General features: G+C 37.3%; 1 protein-coding gene across 5 annotated transcripts in view; it reads left to right on the plus strand.

Annotated features, from left to right (window-relative positions):
* LOC122547397 (bcl-2-associated transcription factor 1-like) overlaps positions 1-22,725 on the plus strand; it is a 71,943-nt gene that overhangs the window by 18,491 nt on the left and 30,727 nt on the right. For all 5 annotated transcript variants that reach the window (XM_043686026.1, XM_043686045.1, XM_043686050.1 and 2 more), the window contains exons 4-7: positions 684-1,424; positions 13,982-14,154; positions 20,671-20,776; positions 21,050-21,134. In XM_043686026.1, the coding sequence (XP_043541961.1) occupies positions 684-1,424; positions 13,982-14,154; positions 20,671-20,776; positions 21,050-21,134 (1,105 nt within the window). The remainder of the gene's footprint in view (positions 1-683; positions 1,425-13,981; positions 14,155-20,670; positions 20,777-21,049; positions 21,135-22,725) is intronic.

Here is a 22,725-nt window from a genome sequence, read left to right on the forward strand (position 1 = left end):
AATCTGGCACCAATCTGTATAATTTAAGAATAAGGAAAAAAAATACAGAATATAGATTGATAATGTAAAGGGAAATTTTTTTATGCTGCACGTTGGTTAGATCCAGAATGCACTGCCTGAAAATGTGGTGGAGGCACATTTCGTAATTGTTCATAATTTTCAAAGGAGGATTTGGACAAATATCTGGAGAGAGAGAACATTGCAGATAGAGCTGGGACTGGTTAAATTGTTCTTGGTTCACCCTCTATTTATTTGTTTTGCTTTCCTTTTGCTATTAGCTTACTAAATTGATTCTAAACTTGATTTGCTAAGTGCCGATATCTGTGATCAAAATTCACTTAGTTACTTTTGATCATTTGATTTTGACATAATTTGAGAAATTGGAGCTGCTAGTAAATCACTGAGCACAGAAATTAGACTAAATGAATTAAAGAAATGAACTAAATTATAAACTGTAAATGGCATAAAATCGTATTTTAAAAAAATGATTTTTTTAAAACTTTCCTGATATTTTCTTGTAGACTGAATACATGAGAGAAGCGATGATTAATGTTGATTTAAGAATATTTTGTTCTGTCACAGACACTGCTACTGAAACAGGAATTAATCAAGCTTTTAATAAGTAAAACTTTTAAAATGTGCAGAATCTTTTTGTTACATTTCTTATGGTTTTTATTTTATAGGTACACCGAGGATGAGGAGAATAGGACCTTTGTGTTGGACAGAGGAGATGGAAGAGAGAAAGATACTCAAAAAGAAAGAGGATTGGAGAAAGATAAGGCAAGGGGGAGGGAATGGGGGGATAAAGGAATAGATTATGGTAGTTCTAAAAGTGAGTACTTCAGAAAAGAAGCAGAAAAAATGCCATACTTAACCGAGTCCCCAGAAAGGCACAGACAGTGTGTTGTGGATGCATTATCTGATGAACTAGATCATTACAGACCTAAATATCAGTACAGTGTGACCAATCAAGCAGAGAAGGAAAAGGGTTATGGAATTGAATCACATTGGAATTTTGACAGTGAAGAAAGTAAATATAATACAAAAATTGTAGTCAAAGGAACAAAAGACCATGAAAGGTATGAAGATGAGAGGTCTTACAAATTTCATGTGGCTAGCTTTTCATCTAGTGCAGCAAAAGAGAAACTTAGGGAAGAAGACAAATATGCAGAGAAAAAATATGAGGAAAGAGCAGCACCAAAGAAAGAACCTGCTTCACCTGAGCCAGTGAAAGATGAAACATTCAAAGAACTGTATGATCCAAGCTCCTCACTCCCACAGCAGAAGAACACAGATGTCCGAGAAAGGGACAAAATGTCTTTCACAGAGGAAAGTCCGCCCAGAATAAAACCTCTGGCCACTACATCCTGTCAGCCTGAAGTGAAATTGAAAATGACTTCACCCCATTTTGAAGACTCTGTACGGTAAGTTGCTGCTTGTTTGTGTGTTGTATTTCTTTGCTGAATTTGCCTTTCTTGTTGATTTGTCTCTTATTTATACATTCATGCTTTTTTTTTCCCTTTATATCTTTTTTGCAATTCAGATTAGTAAAACTAATTAGTTGTAACTAGAGAATGTTTGTGAGTGGTTTAGAAATGATCATTTGCAAAAGTTAATTTTCTACTTCTTAAAAATGTCACAGATTAGTACCACGTACTCATAATAGAAATGTTTAATCTGTTGATTTAGATTTGAATTATTCAGTACTTTTTTGTCTTTGCTGTTCAGTGCGGCCTCTTGTGACACAATGTGTTATAGTCTTTACCTCTGGGCCAGAAGGTCGCGATTTAAGTCTCTCCTGCCATAGAGGTGTGTCATAACATGTCCAAACAGGTTGATTAAAAATACTAGGACAAAAATTGACAGTGTACCCAAGTATAGATTTTCTGGCTTGCCATGTCAAAAATTACAGACACATTGAGTTAATTTTGAAATCTAATGGCTATGGAATTACTCCATGAAACCCATTATAGCACCACAATTCTAAGGCCTATCATGGCTGAACACTTGTCTTTCCCTCCCACCTTCCAGCTCTTAAACCACCTTAGAGACATGTCATCTAGGTGATGTATGAAAAGCAGTAAACACCAAGGACCAGTACGGGGAAACAAAATTGGCTGATAAAATTCCTTTCTGACTGGCTTTGGTGAAGGATATCTTTTCAGGAAATTGAGGGTTTATATAGTTTTTCCGTAAAGAGAATAATCTATATAGTGTGATCTTGGCTCCAGTTAGGTACTAGTTTACCTCTGTTTTTGAAGATACCAGTCAACAGTGTGTTTTGGAGGCTCTCTATTGTAAATGGAGTAAATGGAGGACTGTCGAACATAAATACCAGTCTTTTTTTAATAGGCTAAGCCGATGTCTTATGGTCCTTACTAATCTTTAAAATTGGACTTATCTATACATAGGAATGCTATTCACTCATTAGACCTATTGGAATAAAATGGAGTTTCCTTTCCTTTAGAAAATATGTCTTGGGTCAAACAAGACTTTGGAAGGCATTTTAATCCAAGGCAAATGAGCATTATTTCACATTTGAATTGATTTTATGAAATTATCCAAAGAGTCCAGTTGTAGTGGCATAGCTGACTTTGCTCATTTAGTAGTGCAGAAACGTCAATTCAAATTCTGCCATGGGTAAATGTGGCATTTAAATTCTGAGTATTAAATACATTTGGAATTAAGATATAGTTTCAGAAATGGTGACCATGAAATAACTGGATTATTATAAAACTTTAATAGTTTGCTATATCATTTAAGAAAGGTGACTTCCTGCCTTTACCTAGTATGGCTTATATGGCTAGGGGAGGCAGTGATAGTAGCTGAATGGTAATCCAGGACCTCGGGCTAATGTTATGGGTTTGAAACCCACCACAGTGGATGGTGACACTTGACTTGACTTTAATAAAAATCTGGAATAAAACAAAAAGCTGCTTTAATGGCAACTATGTAACTACTGTTGACTTATTGTTTTTAAAATATTGTTTCTCTAATGTCCTTTGTATCCACATTGATGTGGTTGACTCTTAACTGTCCTCCGAAATGGCCCAGATAATCATATAATTCAGGGACGATAAGGGATGGACAATAAATGCTGGCTCAAACATTCATGCTAATATCGCATAAATGAATTTTAAAAAATGATTCTGAACTCCCTTAGAAATGGTGCATCGAAACCACGAGACTGGACTGCAGCTGTTTGAGGATGGCTTATCCTCTTGTGCAATTGGGGATACCCAATGATGTATACTTTCCATGAATTAATGAATAATTCAAGGAGGGAGCAACTGGAGAATTGAGAAAGAAAAGTCCTTCACTGCTTCAGTAAATTCCCTTCAAAGATTTTCATTTTCTTGTTGTACCAGTGGAAACTGACCTACTTTTCGGACTTTTAGATCCCCTTTGGCCCAATGCAAAGGGATGTTTGGAAATATTCTGTCGAGTCGCGTGGCTCTCATAAATGCAGAGACGTGACTTCCTCAGAGTAGTCATACTACAGAACTAGAATCCTACAGCACGGAGACAGGCCCTTTGGCCCAAACTGGTCCATCTTGACCAGAATGTCCATCCATGCTAACCCCATTTCCTTGCACTTGGCTGTTATCCTTCTAATCATTTCCTATTCATGTATTTATCCAAATGCCTTTTAAATGTTGTTAATGTACCCGCCTCAACCCCTTCTACTGACAGCACATTATATATGCGTGCTACCTTCTGTAAAAAAAAAAAAGTTGCCACTCTGGTTCCCTTTTATTCTTTCCCCTCCAACCTTAAACTGATGCCCTTGAGTCTTCAATTCTCCAATCCTGGGAAAAAGAGAGTACATTCACCCTACCCATGCCTCTCATCATTTTATACACCACTATAAACGTTCTCTCCCCCCCAGCCTCCAATGCTCTAAAGAAAAACGTCCGAGCTTGTTCAACCTCTCCCTATAACTCAGACCATTACGTCCAGACAACATCCTTGTAAACTTCTTCTACACTCTTTTAAACTGTTGTCCAAAGGTTTGAACATTTTTGTTTATTTTTGGTGTAGACAAGTTAGCATTCAATGTAATACCAGTCCTGTAAATATATATGCAGTTTGACTGAGGGATAGACTGGCAACTGTCGCTGTGTGGTTAACTTCAGAGTAAAATGTACCGTGTATGGTACCTTTTATTTTGCCCTCAATTGTGAAGCAGCAAAGAAGTAAATATAGTGTATTTCCATGTGCTGATGGAAAAGGGAAGGTTTGGCTGCTGCATGTTTGAGCTTTCCAATTCTTAAAAGTGTAATTCAATGTTGACAGATCTTTTCCAATTCCACCCTCCTCTTTTTAAAGTCTTGGTATATTCATATCAATGTCTTTCTGCTTCATTTTTGTTCTGGGATCTATTGACAGGTGACTTTTAAGACCAATTGATCAAAGTAGCTGTAGTGGTATTATATTCTTTCCGTGTGATGTTTTTCTCATGTTGACCTAGTTATCTGATGAGGGTGAAACATTATAGACAGCCAGTCAGTTCAATCCACTGTGATATAGTGTGGACCTTTTCTTGTCCAACACCATTGGCAATTTTCAAATTTTGTTATCAACCTTGAAGTGAATGACTTTCAAAGAGATTAATTTCCGAGTGACCATCTTGTTGGATTGGACAGCGACTTATCTGAGCAAGATGCTTTCCAAACCATCTTGGCTTGGAAATATATTGATATTCCTTCACTGTTGGCTGGCTTAAAATCTTGCAGTTGCCTTCCTAGTTAAATTGTAGGTGTGCCTACCTTCAGTGGACTGCAGCAGTTCAAAAAGGCAGTTCAGCAGCACTAACTCCAGCGCAGTTTGAGATGGGCAATAATTGCTGGTCAAGCCAGCAATGCCCACATCCTGGGAATAAATAAAAATTCATGTCTTAAGACTTTTGACTGTAATAAACACATTCATCAATTTAGATTAGTAGACGACTACTTTTTAACCTACTGAAAAGGTCTTCCATCTTAACTTGCAACCAAAACTCACCATTATGTTTATATATTTCTACTGCTCCCTAAATATAAGACTAGATTTCTACTGAAAATCACAAGCTGCAGCATGTTACGACACTGGGTAAACCCTCCTGCTTAATTTAAACCAACACAGAAAAGATTTATCCCATGCAGCAATGTGTAAAAATTTGAGTGGCCAAGAACTAATTAAAGTAAAAATTAACAAATTTACTTCTTGAAGTATAACAGAATAATTAACTAACAACTATTTACAACTCCTTCCTCTAACCTATCTTTTATCTTGCCTTCTATAATACTAGTCTGATAAAACTTCCAATTAAGATTTACAGAAAAATTGAAATTTTAAAACCAGCCAGCGGTCGAATCTTCTCTTCATCCTCGTTGGTAGATTTACTCTCCAGGTCAGTGTGGAGGCTTTTCTCTGGGCAAACTCCTTCTCTAGATAGGTACCTCTGAGAGTTCTGACTAGCAGTCTACCGCTGTTGGTGTGGTGGCAGTTCTCCTCCCAAATGTTAAATTTTCCCTGGTCTTATACCCCAAAGCATTGGATTGTGTCATTGGCTTTTAAGATTGTCAATATACTCCATTCAAACTTGGTCAGAATTTGATAATTTTCGGGGTATAATTTAAACTAATTGACCTAATTTTGAATCTTTTCTTCAGGCATGCCCAAAACGTCGATTGTCCTGTTCCTTGGATGCTGCCTGACCTGCTACGCTTTTCCAGCAACACATTTTCAGCTCTGATCTCCAGCATCTGCAGTCCTCACTTTCTCCTCTAATTTTGAATCTGTTTTGTCATTTCCAGGCAACCAGCTACCCCAGTAGCTGGAGCACATGTTACAATGTCTAACTGAGAACACTTGGTGCTGTCACTGCTAGCTTTTACTCTTAAAGGTATAGTGCACCTGCAAGATCTCTTCTTTCTGACCCTACAGGGTGCATCTTGCAGAACCTTTTCATTTTTAAAAAATAATTCCTGTTCATTCAATCTCCTCTGTTTCCAAGGTATTCTGATATGACTTCCTAGTTTTTTTAACTCCTCATAATCCTTGTTTCTTCTCTGTCATCCTCAACATTTCATTTGTTGATGAACTGAAAAGTAGTCCTGCTCCATTACAGAGACATGGATAGAGCAGGGACAGGAATGACTGTTGCAGGTTCCGGGATTCAGATGTTTCAGTAAGAAAAGAGAAGATGGTAAAAGAGGGGGAGGTGTGGCATTGTTGATCAGGGACAATATTACAGTTGTAGAAAGGATGTTTGGGGACTCGTTAACTGAGGTAGTATGGGCTGAGGTTAGAAACAGGAAAGGAGAGGTCACCATGCTGGGAGTTTTCTGTAGGCCTCCGAATAGTCCCAGAGATGTAGAGGAAAGGATAGCAAAGATGATTCTCGATAGGAGTGAGAGAGGCAGGATAGTTGTCATGGTGACTTCAACTATCCAAATATTGACTGGGAACACTACAGTATGAGTACTATAGATGGGTCAGTTTTTGTCCAGTGTGTGCAGGAGGGCTTCCTGACACAGTATGTAGACAGGCCTACAAGGGGCCAAGTCACTTTAGATTTAGTACTGGGTAACGAGCCTGGCCAGGTGTTAGATTTGGAAGTAGGTGAGCACTTTGGAGACAGCGATCACAATTCTGTCAGGCTAAGGCGCTTGAGGGTTACAAGGATGTCAGGAAAGACCTAAAAAGAGAGCTCAGAAGAACCAGGAGGAGACATGAGAAGTTGTTGGCGGATAGGATCAGGGTTAACCCTAAGCTTTCCAAAGGTATGTCAGGAATAAAAGAATGACGAGAGTTAACTGAGTGCCAATCAAGGATAATAGTGGAGTCAGAGGAGATAGGGGAAGCACTAAATAAATATTTTTCGACAGTGTTCACTATAGAAAGTGAAAATGTTGGCGAGGAAGATACAGAGATACTTGCACCTAGACTAGAAGAAATTGAGGTTCACAAGGAAGAGGTATTAGAAATACTGCAGAGTGTGAAAATAGACAAGACTCCTGGGCTGGATGGGATCTATCCTAGGATCCTCTGGGAAGCAAGGGAAGAGTTTGCCGAGCCTTTGGCATTGATCTTCAAATCATCACTGTCTACAGGAATAGTGCCTGAGGGCTGGAGGATAGCAAATGTGGTTCCTTTGTTCAAGACAACCCTGGTAATTACCAGAGTCTCACTTCAATTGTTGGTAAAGTGTTGGAAAAGGTTATAAGAGATAGGATTTATAACCATCTAGAAAAGAATAATCTGATCAGGGACAGTTAGCACGGTTTTGTGAAGGGTAGGTCGTGCCTAACGAATCTTATTGATTTTTTTTGACATAGTGACCAAACAGGTAGATGAGAGTAAACCAGTTGATTTCAGCAAGGCGTTTGATAAGGCTCCCCACATTAGGCTATTATACAAAATGTGGAGGAATGGGATTATGGGAGACATAGCAGTTTGGATCAGCAATTGGCTTGCTGAAAGAAAACAGAGGATTGTAGTTGATGGAACATGTTCATCTTGGTGCCCAGTTACTAGTGGCGTACCGCAAGTGTCGGTGTTTGGTCCACTGCTGTTCGTCATTTTTATAAATGACCTGGATGAGGGCTTAGAAAGGTGGGTTAGTAAATTTGCAGACGACACTAAGGTTGGTGGAGTTGTGGATATGATGAAGGATGTAGTAGGTTGCAGAGAGACATAGATAGGATGCAGAGCTGGGCTGAGAGGTGGCAAATGGAGTTTAATGTGGACAAGTGTGAGGTGATGCACTTTGCATTCCGATTACTCCATCCAAAGTACTGGGCAAATGGTAAGATTCTTGGGAGTGCAGATGAGCAGAGATCTCGGTGTCCAGGTACACAGATCCCTGAAAGTTGCCACCCAGATTGACAGGGTTGTTAAGAAGGCATACAGTGTTTTGCCCTTTATTAATAGAGGGATTGAGTTCCGGAACCAGGAAGTCATGCTGCAGCTGTACAAAGCTCTGGTACGGCCACACTTGGAGTATTGTGTACAGTTCTGGTCACCGCATTATAAGAAGGATGTGGAAGCTTTGGAAAGGGTGCAGAGGAGATTTACTAGGATGTTGCCTGGTATGGAAGGAATGTCTTACGAGGAAAGGCTGAGGGCTTTGAGGCTGTTCTCGTTAGAGAGAAGAAGGTTGAGAGGTGACTTAATAGAGACATGCAAAATAATCAGAGAGTTATAGTGTAGGTGGGATGGGCTTCAGATTAGTATGACAGGGCGGTGCAACATCGAGGGCCGAAGGGCCTGTACTGCACTGTAATGTTCTATGTTCCTTTGCCTAGCGTAGCAGCACCTGCTTTTGAACTTCTTAAAATCCTTCATTCTGACTGCTTAAGAGTCTGAGTTCAGACAGCAATAAGGCCAGTCACCACCTTCCCTGGGTCCAATTGTTAACACTTTCTCCTTATTTTAAATACATTTGAGAACAAGTATTTATCTGCATAACAAGCAGGTCACATGAGTTTGTTTCCAGGTAGACTTGACATAGGTGAAATGGGCATCCTCCTAAGACAACACAGTCCAAACCCACAACCACTACCATTTAGAAGAACAAGAGTGGCAGATACAAGGGAACAATACCACCTGCAAGGTTACCTTCAAATTCCCCTGCAAGCCACTTAGCATCCAGACTTGGAAATATATTGCTGTTTGTTTGCTGGGTCAAAATCTTGGAGCTTCCTTTCTAATGGCATTGTGGGGTGTACCAAATGGACTGTAGTAGTTCATGAAAGCAGCTCACCACCACCTTATTTAGCACAATTAGGAATGAGTAATAAATGGTGGGCCTACAGTGATGCCCACATGCCATGAATGAATTTTAAAAAAAAATTCTCTGTCCAAAGTACTCTATTTTAGCTTGAATTAAAGAAAATACTCATACAGATTTGGAGCAGGATTAAACCCTTTGAGTCTGCTCTGTTATTCAATAAGCTAGTGGCTGATTTTGATTTCGCCACATTCCTGCCTAGCCCCTGTCATCCTTCACAGCCTTTCTTAACAAGTACCTATTTACCTCTGTCTTAAAATGATTCAAGGACTCTGCTTTCACTGCTTTTGAGAAAGAGTTTTAAAGACTCATGAACCTCTGAAAAACATTTCTCCTTATCTCAGTCTTAAATGAGTGATGTGTTATTTTAAAATGGTGATCCCTAGGTTGTAGATGCATCTACAAGTCCTTTCCAATGTGAACTCTAGTCAAGACTGCTCAGGATCATAAGTTCCAATCAAGTTGTCTTTTATTCTTTTAAACTCCAGAGGATGCAATCCTAACCTGTCCAACCTTTTTATCCATAAGACAACCTGTTCATTCCAGGTATTTATTGATGAATTATAGAAATTGACAGCACAGAAAATAGCCGTTTGACCCATCATGTCTACACCAGCCAAAAATATGCACCTAACTATTCTAATCCCATTTTCCAGCACTTGGCCTATAGTCTTATTTGACTAGCATTGGAAGTGGACATCTAAATGCTGCTAAAATGCTTTGGCAGTTTCTGTCTCTAGGTAACAAGTTCTAGATTCCCACCACTCTCCAGGTGAAAGATGTTTTCCTCACATCCCCTCTAAATCTCCTCCTTATCCTGGCCATTGAGCCCTCCCACAAAAGATACGTTCCTTACTGTCTATCCTGTTCATGCCCTTCACAATTTAAGCATTGCAATTGTCTACCATCTTGGTCCCTGCTCCAAGGAAAGCAATCCCAGTCTATCCAATCTGTCGTCTTAACTAGAACTCTGCAACCCAGCCAATACTAAGGTAAATCTCCTCTGTGCCCTCTCCAGTGCAGTGATATCCTTCCTATAATGTAGAGTTCCAGAAATGCACATTGTGCTGTAGATGTGGCCTAATCAACATTTTATACAGTTCCAGCATAACCTCCCTGCTCTTAAACCCTCTGCCTCAGTTAATAAAGGCAATTATCCCCTATGCCGCCTTCCCCACTTTATCTCCTTGTCCTGTTACTTAAAGGGATCAGTAGACATGACGCTCATCATTCAGTCAGTTCTGAATCCGAATAGCCTAATTTTCTTGGATTCTAAGGGTTCTTTGTTATCAGTCTTCCTTGTGGAACCTTATCAAAAGCCTCACTGACTTCCAAGCAGACTACATCAAATACATTGCCCTCACTACACACTTGGTCACTTCTTCAAAATATTCAGTCATGTTGGTCAGACATTAACCCCGTAACAAAACAATGTTCTTGATTAATCCTTGCCTCTCCAAATGTTTATTAATTTTTTCCCTTAGAATATTTTCCAGTAGTTTCCCTGCCACTAGGATTACACTAGCTGGCCTGTAGTTTCCTGGTTTGTCCCTTTTCCATTCTTTATTAAAGTTACCAGTTTTAATCTAGTCAGCTTTCTCTCTGAACTGCTTTCATTGTATCCTCCCTTTCTTCAGGACACCAATACTGTATGTCATACTCTAGATGTAGTCTCAACCAATGCCCTGTTTAACTGCAGTATAATAACCTTTTGCATTCTACTTCCATTATGATAAATAATAAAACTCTACGAGTTTTCTATTCATGCTAATATGTTACTCTACACCATGAACTTTTAATTTTAACAATAGCCTTTGATGTGACACCGTTATCAAATGCCTTCTGAAAATGCTTTCTGAAAATTGCAATGCTTTCTGTTTATCCACAGTATATGTTGCTTCCTCAAAAACTTCAATAAATTAGTGAAACATGATTTCCCTTTCACAAAACCATATAATCAAGCAGTGTCCATCTTCAACTTTTCTAAGTGCCCCTCTAAAATATCTTTTAGTAATAACTTATATCATCTTCCTGAAGGATTTAGGAAGGATTTTAAGCTAAATGGCCTGTAGTTTTATGCTTTTGGTTACCTTTTTGAATAAAAGAATTTCAATTAAATTGGAAAATAGTAAATGTAAGTTTTTGAACAGAGGAACTTTGGAAAATTAAAAGCATCACATTGACTATCTTACTAGCTTTTTTTTGAGATTGTAGGATGAAGTCTATCAGGTCCTAGGGACCTTTCAGCTTATAGCATTAATAGTTTGGTTAGTCTCATTTTCCTGAGTTCCTCCCTACCTTCAATTTCTTGACTGAATCTGGGCATGTTGCTTGAATCCTCTATAGTGAATACTGTTGCAAAATACCCGTTCAATTCATCTACCATTTTGTTGTTTTTGTTATTAATTCTGCAGACTTGCCTTCTGTCAAGTTGGAAATTTCCTTTTTAGTTGGAATGTATTTTATTATTGTATTCTACCTTAAATGTCTACCATGGCATTTCCAATGACCTATTCTTTAACCTAATTTATCATAGAGTCACAGAGTCATACGGAAGACAGACCCTTCAATAAAATCTCCAATATAATGTGGAATATAAGTAGAGCATTAGCTTTTATGGAGACATTTTGTATTGGTTTCTTGCTGTGTCTTGTGGAGCAATTACAGTTTAAGATCTGAGATGTTTTTCTCAAATATTTTGTAGTGCTTATTTGCATGATTTCTCCAGGAACTTAATATCAAGTAGAAAACTAGTTCTCTATCTGCTCTCCTCCTCCCCCTTCTCCTCCACCACCTGAAAACCTAGAAAGTGCAATGGTGCAATTTGTTGAAAAATGAAATGAAAGCAAAATATGTTTTTCATTCATTTAAGTTTGGCCAACATCGAATTGGAGCAGAGTTAGCAGTCTTTGCTTAATTAGGAATATGGGAGCAGGAGTAGGTCAGTCAGTCCCATGAGCGTGCTCCGCCATTCTAGGTCATGAGCCTCAACCGCATATTTTCACACTATACCTAAATCCATTGCTGTCATGTAATAACTGGAAATCTATCAATCCTTGACTTGAACTTAATTCATGACTCAGATTCCACAGCCAATTGGCATTAAGAATTCCAAAGACTCATCACACTCTCAGTGAAAATGTTTTCCTCATTTTGGTCCCAAATGGATCGCGTTTTATTCTGAGAATGCCCCCTGGTTTTAGACCCTTGGCCAGAGAAAACAGCCTTTGTGTCCAGAAGAGAAAATGAGGTCTGCAGATGCTGGAGATCAGAGATGGAAATGTGTTGCTGGAGAAACGCAGCAGGTCAGGCAGCATCTAGGGAACAGGAGAATCGACGTTTCGGGCATTAGCCCTTCTTCCTGAAGAAGGGCTAATGCCCGAAACGTCGATTCTCCTGTTCCCTAGATGCTGCCTGACCTGCTGCGCTTCTCCAGCAACACATTTCCATCAGCCTTTGTGTCCACCCTATCCACCGCTTTAAGAACTTTGCACATTTCTGTGAGATTGTTTCTCATTCTTCTAAACACTATAGAATATAAACAGTCTGTTCAATCTCTCCTCATAGGAAAGCCTCAGCATCCTAGGAATCAGTCTGGTGAACATTTGCAGCACTTTTTCAATGGCAGTTATATCCTGCCTTAGGCAAGAGATCAGAACTGCACACAGCGCTCCATGTGCCATCTCGCCAATATTACAGTTAAAGATCTTTTTGGCTGTTGTCCTCAAACTAGGAGAACGTGAGGACTGCAGATGCTGGAGATCAGAGTTGAGTGTGTGGTGCTGGAAAAGCGCAGCAGGTCAGGCAGCATCTGGGGAGTAGGGGAATCGACGTTTCGGGCATAAGCCCTTCATCAGGCAGCATCCGAGGAGCAGGAAAATCGACGTTTTGGGCAAAAGCCCTTCATCAGGAATAATCACAACCTGCCATCCTGAAAAAATGATCTACTTATTCCTCCTCTTCTTTCTGCCAATTAACCAATCCTCACTCTATACTAATATATTATCCCAGTACCATTGACTTTAATATTATATAATCATTTCCTTTGTGGGACTATATCATATCTCCTGAATATCCAAGTACACCATATCAGTAGTTCTTCCTTATCAACTTTGCTATGAACATGCTTAAAACTCTATCAGATTTCTCAAATATGATGTCCCCTTCGTAAATCAGTGTATCTTAATATCCAGTAATCCCATTCTTTTTAATAGATTTTAATATTTTTCCTATTACCAGTGTCGGGCTAACATCTGTAGTGCCCTGGTTTCTCTATCTCCTCCTTTCTTAAACACTGGGTTACAATTTCAACCTTCCAACCCATTGCAGAATTAACAGAATTTTGAAAGATGATTGCCAATGCTATCACGCTATCTCTAGCTATCTTTTCCAACATCCTTCTCTTCTAGGATGAAGATCATTGGGTCCCAGGAACGTTTCAACTTTCAGTCCCATTAATTTCCCCATACCACTTTTTTAGAAACTAATTTCTTTCAGTTCCACAATGTCCCTAGACATGATAGAATTTACCATTAATTTTGATAAAGATGGGATTCAGTCTGAAGCTTGACTAAATCTAAACAAGGGTGGTTTTAAAGGTGTGAGGAGGAAGTTGACCGTGGTGGATTTGACTCAAAACATTATTTCTGGTTCTCACTCCAACAATGGTTCCAGACCTGTTGAGTTTCTCCAACATTCTCTAGTCCTCTGTCAGTATTCCCCTTGTTGCCCTGGGGCTGTTAGGAGTCATCTCTGTGGTAATGGAGTTGTACAAAACCACAGATTAGATTTTGTCTTCGGGGTTGCTCCATCCACAGTCGTTTTCACCTCTCAATCTAATTACTATTATTATCTCCTCTGATCTGAATTTGAGCTTCCAATTTCTATCTATTGTTAAAGCTACTTTCAAAAAAAAAACTTGATCCTTGCCTTTTTACATCATCAGATATTGAGAGGTTGGAAGATTCACTTCCTGAAGGACATTATAAATCCAGTTCCGTTTTCGTAACCATTCAGTTGCCCCCAAATTTTTGTATTAAGAGTTCAATTTTGCAAAAATAGATGGTAGAATTTGAATTTACGATCTCAGACTATACTGACATCACAAGGCTGTTGTATTTGAGTGAGGAGGAAAATATTAATTGGCATCTAAATAAGTACGGAATACACAGAAGTCTTTAAAATGTAGTTTATCCTTCTTTCCAGACCTGGGAGTTCTTTGACAACTGAGAGACTGCTTTCCTGTGCTCTTGTCCATTCCAGCAAGAAAGAGCAAGGATTCCGCTCTATCTTTGATCATCTTAAGTTGCCTCAGTTTTACAGAAGTTCGTCAGAGTCATTTATTCAGCATATCGTGGCCCTGGTTCATCATGTTAAAGGTATGTTGGTGCCTGGATAGATGTATCATTGTGAAAAGCATGCTAGAACCAATTTAGTGTTTTGTTGCATAATCTTTCAATTCTGAATTTTCCCAAGAGTATAACTTGATATATGCTGCCACACTTGGCATTTTTGCTATCGCGGTTCAGTTTAAATGAAGATGTACAGGTAAGCAACTATTTCTTGAAAGGGGGAAACAAAGCACTTTTACTTGGTTCTTTATTTTTGTTCAGAAAAAATATTTCCCAAGAAAGTACTGAGATGTAGAAATGAAATCATCCCAACCCTAAATAATTTTGAGTACAGTGACAGTGGTCGCTTCATATTACCATGGTAACATTTGCTCGTTTTATTCAGAGTTTGAGGGTTAACTATTAAAGTGGTAGTACATTGTATGCCTTTTCTCTTGTGTTGAATCTAAAAAGTATCCAGTTTGTGCATTAAATCTCTATAAATGAAATTGTTGACACAATAGAACTTGTTTCCATGTACCTGAACATTTTCATTTACTCCATCCAAGTGCTCACTTACTAATATGAGGATATTATATACATGTCGGAAGGTTATTCTCTATGTTGGGCAGGGGGTATCACAGCCAATCTTCATGCTTTTGAGCATGTGAACTTCTAATAGGAATTCTTGGCCAGTGATTTGAAGATCAAAGCTTGATCGCTGTGTTAGCACCTGCCCCTTACTAAATGGAGGCTTTAAGGTTAGTTGCAGCACTCCGAACTACTATATAGTGTTTTAAAATGCTAAATCATCAAAGGAGCGTAAATATTTAGAATTTTGGATGCAAAGTTTGACTAAGTAGTACATCTGAATGTTTCTGTACTAAACTGACAATACAGGCTAAGTTTTGTTAGTCTGCCTCTTTCCACATTTTAATTGGCCTGTGAAGATGGACTTCCTTAGTTCGATACAACTATTTTGAGATAGTCGTTAATGCTTTTGTAGCTTTTCATCTGCAAATAATTGGTCGAACATTTAAAGTGCTTTATCATTTGTAGAGAGAGGCATAAATCAGATTTTCTTACAATGAAGTCTAAAACTTGTGATAACAATATTGATGTTTTAAACTGGGGACCTTAGTAATTTGAAGTATTGTCTTTTGGATATTAATGTGTAGACTTCAAAATGCATTGACTTTGAAGTATTCAGCATTTATTTCTTCAATAATTGTCAGCTGTTCATCAATTAGCATCTTAATTGGGCCGTTACTCTTCCAAGGCTGTAGATAACTTTTCATTTCCTTGTAAATGTTCTCTCTTAATTTCTTAATGGAATTAGAAACGACAAAGTTTAACACTGAGGGAGAAACTTGATCTGAACCATATTCCCTTTGTTGGAGGAAAATGGGGCACATGGTCTACCTTCATGTGCAACATTTTCAGGCATTCTGAGGAACTAACCATCACCTTTAATACCTGTTGTTTCAGTTCATTTGTTTAGAAATGGCATACTTTTTTAAACTTCAAGGAAATCAATGTTGTATAGCACAAATTCAATATGAGGCTCAATATTTTAAGAGAGCATTGGTAACTATTAATGCAGTGATTTAAGTTTTCAAATCTATAAAATCTTTGCTGAAACCAATAACAGCAGATATTGTGCTTGCACATTAGCTATGATGGCAACAAAAGTTAATTGTTTACCACAAGACGTTGCTGCTTTGAAAACTGAAAATGTCATTTTATGTGACTGACTGACTGATTGGTACAAGAACTTGGTTTCTACCACATTAAGACTTACAAGCTTAATCTAAGTGACAATTCAGTGCAGTAATGTGAGTGTGCTCCATCTACCCTCGCTGGTGGATCTAAAAGATCCCGTGGAAATGAATGTAAACTCCATGGCTCAACTAGTATGCTATCCAATATTTATCCCTCAAGTTATACTATCAGTTACAAATAATCTGTTTATCTATCTCCTATTTCTGGAAGTTTGTTTTATTTTGCTACAATATAACAGTGTCATTGTTAAGGTCGTTCATTAACTGTAAAGTTCTTTGGGACACCATGAGGCTATGAAACTACAATACAAATGCAAGTTATTTTCTCTTTGTCAGCATATACACACACTATACCTAGAATACTAGCACTAATGCCTGCAAAGTGATGCTTGTAAACTAGTATAGATAATTTATTCAAAATAAGTATAAAAATATATGTATATGCATAAACGTTCTAACATACACGTCATTGGAAATAGACTTTTTCAACAACTTTATAGTATACACTCGATACAATGCAGTGATTTTTTTTTTAACAAACACATTTAAATCCTTTTTTATTATTATCAAGTCTATTGACTTCAAATTTAGTGAATTTCTTAGCTGAAATATTCAGCTCTTCGTTCTTCCTAAGAAAATGACTTGCAATGGAAGTGTATGCTTCAGATAAAATTGAAACTTTTGATTTGAAGTATCCTGAGCTGTATGCTGTCACAATTTGGAAAGAGCATAGTATTTCAAAATGTTGTGTTCATGTAATTGCTAAATATAATTTCAAATACACTGAGAATCTGTATACTCTAGATACTTTGCTTTTATTCATAATAATTCAGTGATGTTTGTACTTCTTAAATTAACGCTATTTGTAATCTGAATAACTAAAGGAAATGAATAGCTGGGGGTAACCTCATTAAATAAGACTCATTAAAATCCAGAGGATAGATATACTCTAGTATGGTAGGTTAGCTGATTAATAATTCCGACATTCTAAGGCTGGGATACTTGTTAGGACAGAATATGGTTTACACTACGTTGGAATGCTTATTGCTGATACAGGTTGCTCAGTAGTCATGTCATTCTGATGTTAAGAAATTGTAAGGATTATTTTTTTAAAAAAGTTTGAAGTCAATAAGCTCAAAAATATGTTGTACTTACCATTAAATTTAACCATGAGATTGCAGTTTTAGATCTTTTCTATTTGGCCATTATTTTTATAATGCAAGTTTGACTAGTTTATGGGCTGGGGTCATTGAGGGCTCGGGAATGACTGTTGGTGGCTAATGAGTTCAGTGTAGCTGACATCCGATGATGTCTGCATTGAGCACTTGGCATTTGTTATAGTTTATGCTAAGTTTTTGAATGCAAATTCGCACTTCATTAGTCGGAAATAATTTTATATATGATGTATAATTTGGAGCACTGTTTCTGTTTGTTTGCTTTGTGGATCAGGGGAATGTTAGTTATTTATAACTTTAAATGTCACAGTGAACTGTGCCTCTTTCACTTGGGTAAACGTGAATTTATTTAAGGGGTTATCTGTATACAGGATTCATTGATTGATCTCAGGTGTGGTGATGTTTGTAAATACCCCCTTTACATTTCTTGCCAATTAAAGATAATGAAAGGTTTTTCACAGATTTAGCCATTATCTTGATTAAAACTGATGATTGCTTAGTTGGATGACCCTTAATTCTCAACCATTGTTGAAGGGGTGAGTATTTATGTGGAAGGGTCTGGTTGCTACACTTGGTATACCCTTAGATTATTATGCTTACATTTTTCACACAATTCTAGAAATACTTTTTTTTTTCTTGGCCCAATGATAAATTAAGTTTGTGTTGTTTCATCTACTAGGTAAATCTTCATTCACAATGTTCTAGAAGCTATTGTATAGCAGGTTATAAGAACTGAAAATTTAACTTGATACATCTCATGCTTTTTGCAAAAAAACGGTAAGTTCCTGTGAGGTACTTTGTATGCAATATGCACTGTGTGGGCACCTCTTTTAAAGAAATATATTTATTGCAGTCCTACAATATATGAGCATAAGTTCTAGTGATTTCTTTAAAAGTGTTACATTGATGTTTAACTGAGCACATTATTTAGTTAGTCTCTGGGATTTATCTGTAACATTGCTCGACACTTACCTAAGATTTATGCCTAACGTTATACATGGCCTATAGAGCTAATCCATAAAATACTTAACTGCATACACCATAGATTGAACATTGTTCTTTATAGGGTATTGAAAATATTAGAGTAAGAATGTTTTTGTGCTCACTTTAAAACAATATTTTTACAGATTTCTGAGCATTTTCTTTTATGCATGTGACAGATCTGAACAGTGTGCATCTATTTCCAGCATTTTGTGATTCAGCAATGTTTTGGACATGATTAAGTATTGGCAGCACATGCTAAATTCAAACTTCCAATTTTAATGATATTAATATGGAAACATTACATTGAGCAATTTGCATACTCGCATGCTAGCTTTTAATTGGGCATAACAGTGTTTTGTATAGTACATCCCCATCAGTTTTCAGCTTAAAATGACAAGTTCGACTTTATGCTACAGTAATAGTTTTTAGTTAATAAATTGCTTTTGTAATTTACATATTTAACTGGTGCTGTAAGCACATGTAGCTGGAATGTCAAGGCACAGATGACATACACATATAATTCAATTTCTAAATAAAAAAAAATTGATTCCACTGTAATTATAATTGATTCTTGTAAGAAATAGGTTTAAGATAAAAACAATCTACTATCTTTTCAAAATTCACAGCTACCAAGTAGATTTTTGTAAACACTAAATTTGTAGCTAATTTTTTTTAAGAAAATGAAGTGTGAATGAGTGAAGTTCAAAGTACTGTGCTTACATTTTTCACATGTTTTCTTTATCAAAGGTGCTTCTATTTTAAATTAAAAGATTTGAAGGTTGTAGCTTAGTAGTTAACATGCTATATCTTTGGCCCGTATTGTAATTTTGATGAGGATTGTGCATCTGTTGGAGAGAACTGTTGTGAACCCTGATCACATGAATGAACATGTGCTTCATGGTGGATTAAGCAAAAACTGACTTTAACTTAATCTGTGTGTCCAGGGCAAAGCCTTTTTAACTTGGATATGGGAGTCTAACTTTCCCAGGGTTGAGATGGTGATGGAAGAGAAAAAAAATGCATATATTTTGAAATAGCCAGCAGGTAGCATTTTTCTTTTGGAATATACTTCGTATATAGATTTACAAAAAATTACACTGTTTGACTTTTGAGTGCTAAAGAGATTTTCCATAAAAACTGTTAAACATTGACTCTACTAACTCATGAGCAAGAGGAAAAGGAGCAAAAACCTCCCATCTTCCTCTCCCTAGCCAAAATTTTTAAAATTCAGTTAATTATTTTTGCAGTAATACTTAGTTGACTATTGGATATTTAAAAATTTTTTTGTGTAAACATAGTTCAGGTTCTCAGAATTCCATAACTTGACACAGTTTTGTATGAAATACAATGTGATTTAGCCACTTTGTATGTACATAAATGTAATTGTGTTATCTTATGCTTTTTATAACTTTTCTGTTTTTGAACATCATGTTTGACAAACTGTAAACCTACAGAAATGCAGAGAAAACTTGCACCTAAGAGTTTCCCCATCATTATCAATATTAAGTCAGATGAATATATGTACATTAAATTGATTGATTAGAATTTTTTTGAATCCACCAATGTTTAGTCACCATGATCATTTTCTAGTGAAATAGTTATGAAAATAAAATACATTTATTATGTTAGTGCACCAGTACACTGTTACAGGTACAGTTCTTGTGCTGAGCTAAAAGCCCAGTGATGTTTTCTTTTTCATTGCAAATAGGTCATGGCAATCCTGGGATGTGTTCATGTATTGAAATTCCAAGTCCCATGTTAAAAAATATAATAACGGTTGAAAGATACAGATGCAAAAAGCACAGGCAAAGTTGAAGCTTCTGTCTTCCTGGAAAAAAGGCTTATAACTGAATTGCTAACAACAAAATTCCTCTGCACTCCTTGTTGGGTTTCATGGAATTATGATCGAGGCACTACTGTTGTAGTGACCCATTGAAGTGTTTATGGTTGGTTGTGAGGCAGTTTCTGGATTTCGGGCGGTAAGTTTTCCCATAGATATTGTACTTGTGATTTTATTAACCAGTTTTTTTTCCATAGCCAAGTTTGAGACAGTTGAATAATTTTTCTTGAGATTGAAAAAGGGGTATATTGTTGATCAACTTGAAAAGGTCTTCATTGCATTGCTAACTTTATAAAGTCATCTAGGAGTGGGGAAAATTGTTTTATTTTTTAAAAAAGATACTGCAACAAATAGTTCGTCCAACTCCAGGATATGCTTTCAGCTGTGTTTGGTGATAAATCTCTATCCATTTCTTCAAACTAATATGCAGTGTGGATAAGGAAAAAAACCTTGCAAAGTAAATAACTTCTGTTCACCTGAAAATTCGAAATGCTTGAGTGTCACATCTCATGCAATGCAGCAGTTGTAACTTTTATTTGCTGTTGCACTTCAGAGTTTGAAAATTTTTTGACCTTAGGTGTATGAATATGGTTGGAATGACTGCATTGAGTCAACATCTGTAGCTAAGAATGTAATCTTGCAGCCACTACATTTACTGCATGATTCCATCTATCTCCTACTTCTGCCAGATTTCTTGAATATGTACTAACATTTATCTTCACAAGAAAGGAGTATCTGACGCAAAAATAAACTAACTTCTGTATTTCTCCTCTAAAACCAACAGAACATTATTTCAAGTCAACAGGAATGACCCTAAATGAGCGCTTCACTATGTATCAAAAGACAACAGAAGACCATGGAGCTAGGCAGAAAAGTCCTGAAATCCACAGGTATACAGTTCCAGTTCATGGTACTAAAATTTATTGATATTTTTAATGGCATGTGCTAATTGTTCTGTTTTTCCAAGGAAAAATTAGTGAGCTTTTAAAATATGCAATACTGCAATTTTAAGTTGTTTGGAGAATTCACCTTGAAAAAGTGTGCTAATTTTATTATCTGGAATAAGGGAGAAAGTTGGATGGATGTGGTGATATGAAAGGATGACGTAACTTGATTTTCACTGCAACACTAAAGTCTCCAAATTTGTCATTGTTGATTTTTAGGAGAATTGATATTTCCCCTAACTCTCTACGAAAACATACTCGAATCACAGAGGAAGATGCAAGTTCTAATGAAGATAACCGAAAGGTGAACAACTTTATTATAGATTTTGAATTTAATCAGAACTACTTAAGATGCTCTGTTTTAATTTTATGTACCTTTATTTGAAAAAAATGTTTTTTAGTGTATTGTGGAAAGCATAGTTGGAACTAAAACTCAAAGATATGTTTCAAAGGTTAAGCCCAATTTCCCAACCCTATCACATCACTTATCTCTTCAACCTATATGCTTTATGGTGTACTGCTCATTTGTGTTGATTTGATTTATAATTACTGACATTTTGACAGTACCAAATAGTCTAATGGTGAGCATGTAACCACGATTGATTGATTGATTGTAAAAACCTATTTCCTTCACTATTGTCATTTTTAGGGAATGAAATCTGCAGTGCTTAGCTTGTCTGGCTGACAGAGAATTCCAGACTGATGGCAATGTGGTTGAGTCTTAACTGTTACCCAGCCTATAAAGTCTAAAGGAAAGAATAAAATTGGACAGGGCATTTAGCATCGACGTAGGCCCCAGAAACGAAAACAGAAAGCACAGACCTGTTGACCCTGCAAAGTTCTCCTTACCAGCGTCTGGTGCTTATGCCTACATTGGAAGAGCTGCTCCATAGATTGTCAAGCAATAGCTTGAGATTGTCACTCTCATACTCATGGAATCATGCCTTACAGTCAAAACATAAGACAACAGCATCAGTATATTCTTTCCCGCTGCCAGGGTGCTCCCAGAAGAACTGGTGGCAGAAAGGTATACAGTATGGAAGAAGTTGCTCAGGAAGTCCTCATCATTGATTCTGGACCTCATGAAATCAAATGGTATCAAGTCAGACAAGGGCAAGGAAACCTCCTAATTATGACCTCTGTTCTGGTCAATGGTAAACCCTAGGGTGTTGATAGTGGGGGATTCAGTAATGGTAACACCATTAAATGTCATGTTGCAGTGGTTAGGTTGTCTCTTATTTGGAGATCGTCATTGCCAGGCATTTATGTGGCATGAATATTACTTGCCACTTGTCAACTCAAGCATGAATATTGTCCAGATCTTGATGTACTTGAACATGTACTGCTTCAGTATCTAGGGAGTTCTGAATGGTGCGGGACGTTATGCAATCATTGGCGAACATTCCTGCTTCTGATCTTATGATGAAGGAAAGGTCATTGATGAATTAGCTGAAGCTGATTGAACCTAGGACATACCCCAAGGAATGCCTGCAGAGATGTTCTGGAGCTGAGATGACTGACCTTCAACAACCACAACCATCTTTTTATGTGCCTGGTAATGATTCTGACTGGACGAGAGTTTCCCCCTTCATTCCCATTAATTCCAGTTTTGCTAGGGGTCCTTGATGCTATATCCTGTCAAGCGTAGCCTTCATGTCAAAGGCTATCATTCTCATCTCTCCTCTCGAATTCAGTCTGTTTTTTCATTGTTGAACCAAGGCTGTAATGAGGTAAGGAGCTGATTGACCCTGTTGGAACCCAAACTGTGCATTGGTGATCAGGTTATTGCTGAGCAAGAGCTATTTAATAGCACTGTTGATGACACCTTCCATCACTGTAGTAGACTCGTAGAGCAGTAAGTGAGTGAGTTGGATTTGTCCTGCTTTTTGTGTGCA

Source organism: Chiloscyllium plagiosum, chromosome 3 (genome assembly GCF_004010195.1).
Source record: "Chiloscyllium plagiosum isolate BGI_BamShark_2017 chromosome 3, ASM401019v2, whole genome shotgun sequence".
Classification (NCBI taxonomy): domain Eukaryota; kingdom Metazoa; phylum Chordata; class Chondrichthyes; order Orectolobiformes; family Hemiscylliidae; genus Chiloscyllium; species Chiloscyllium plagiosum.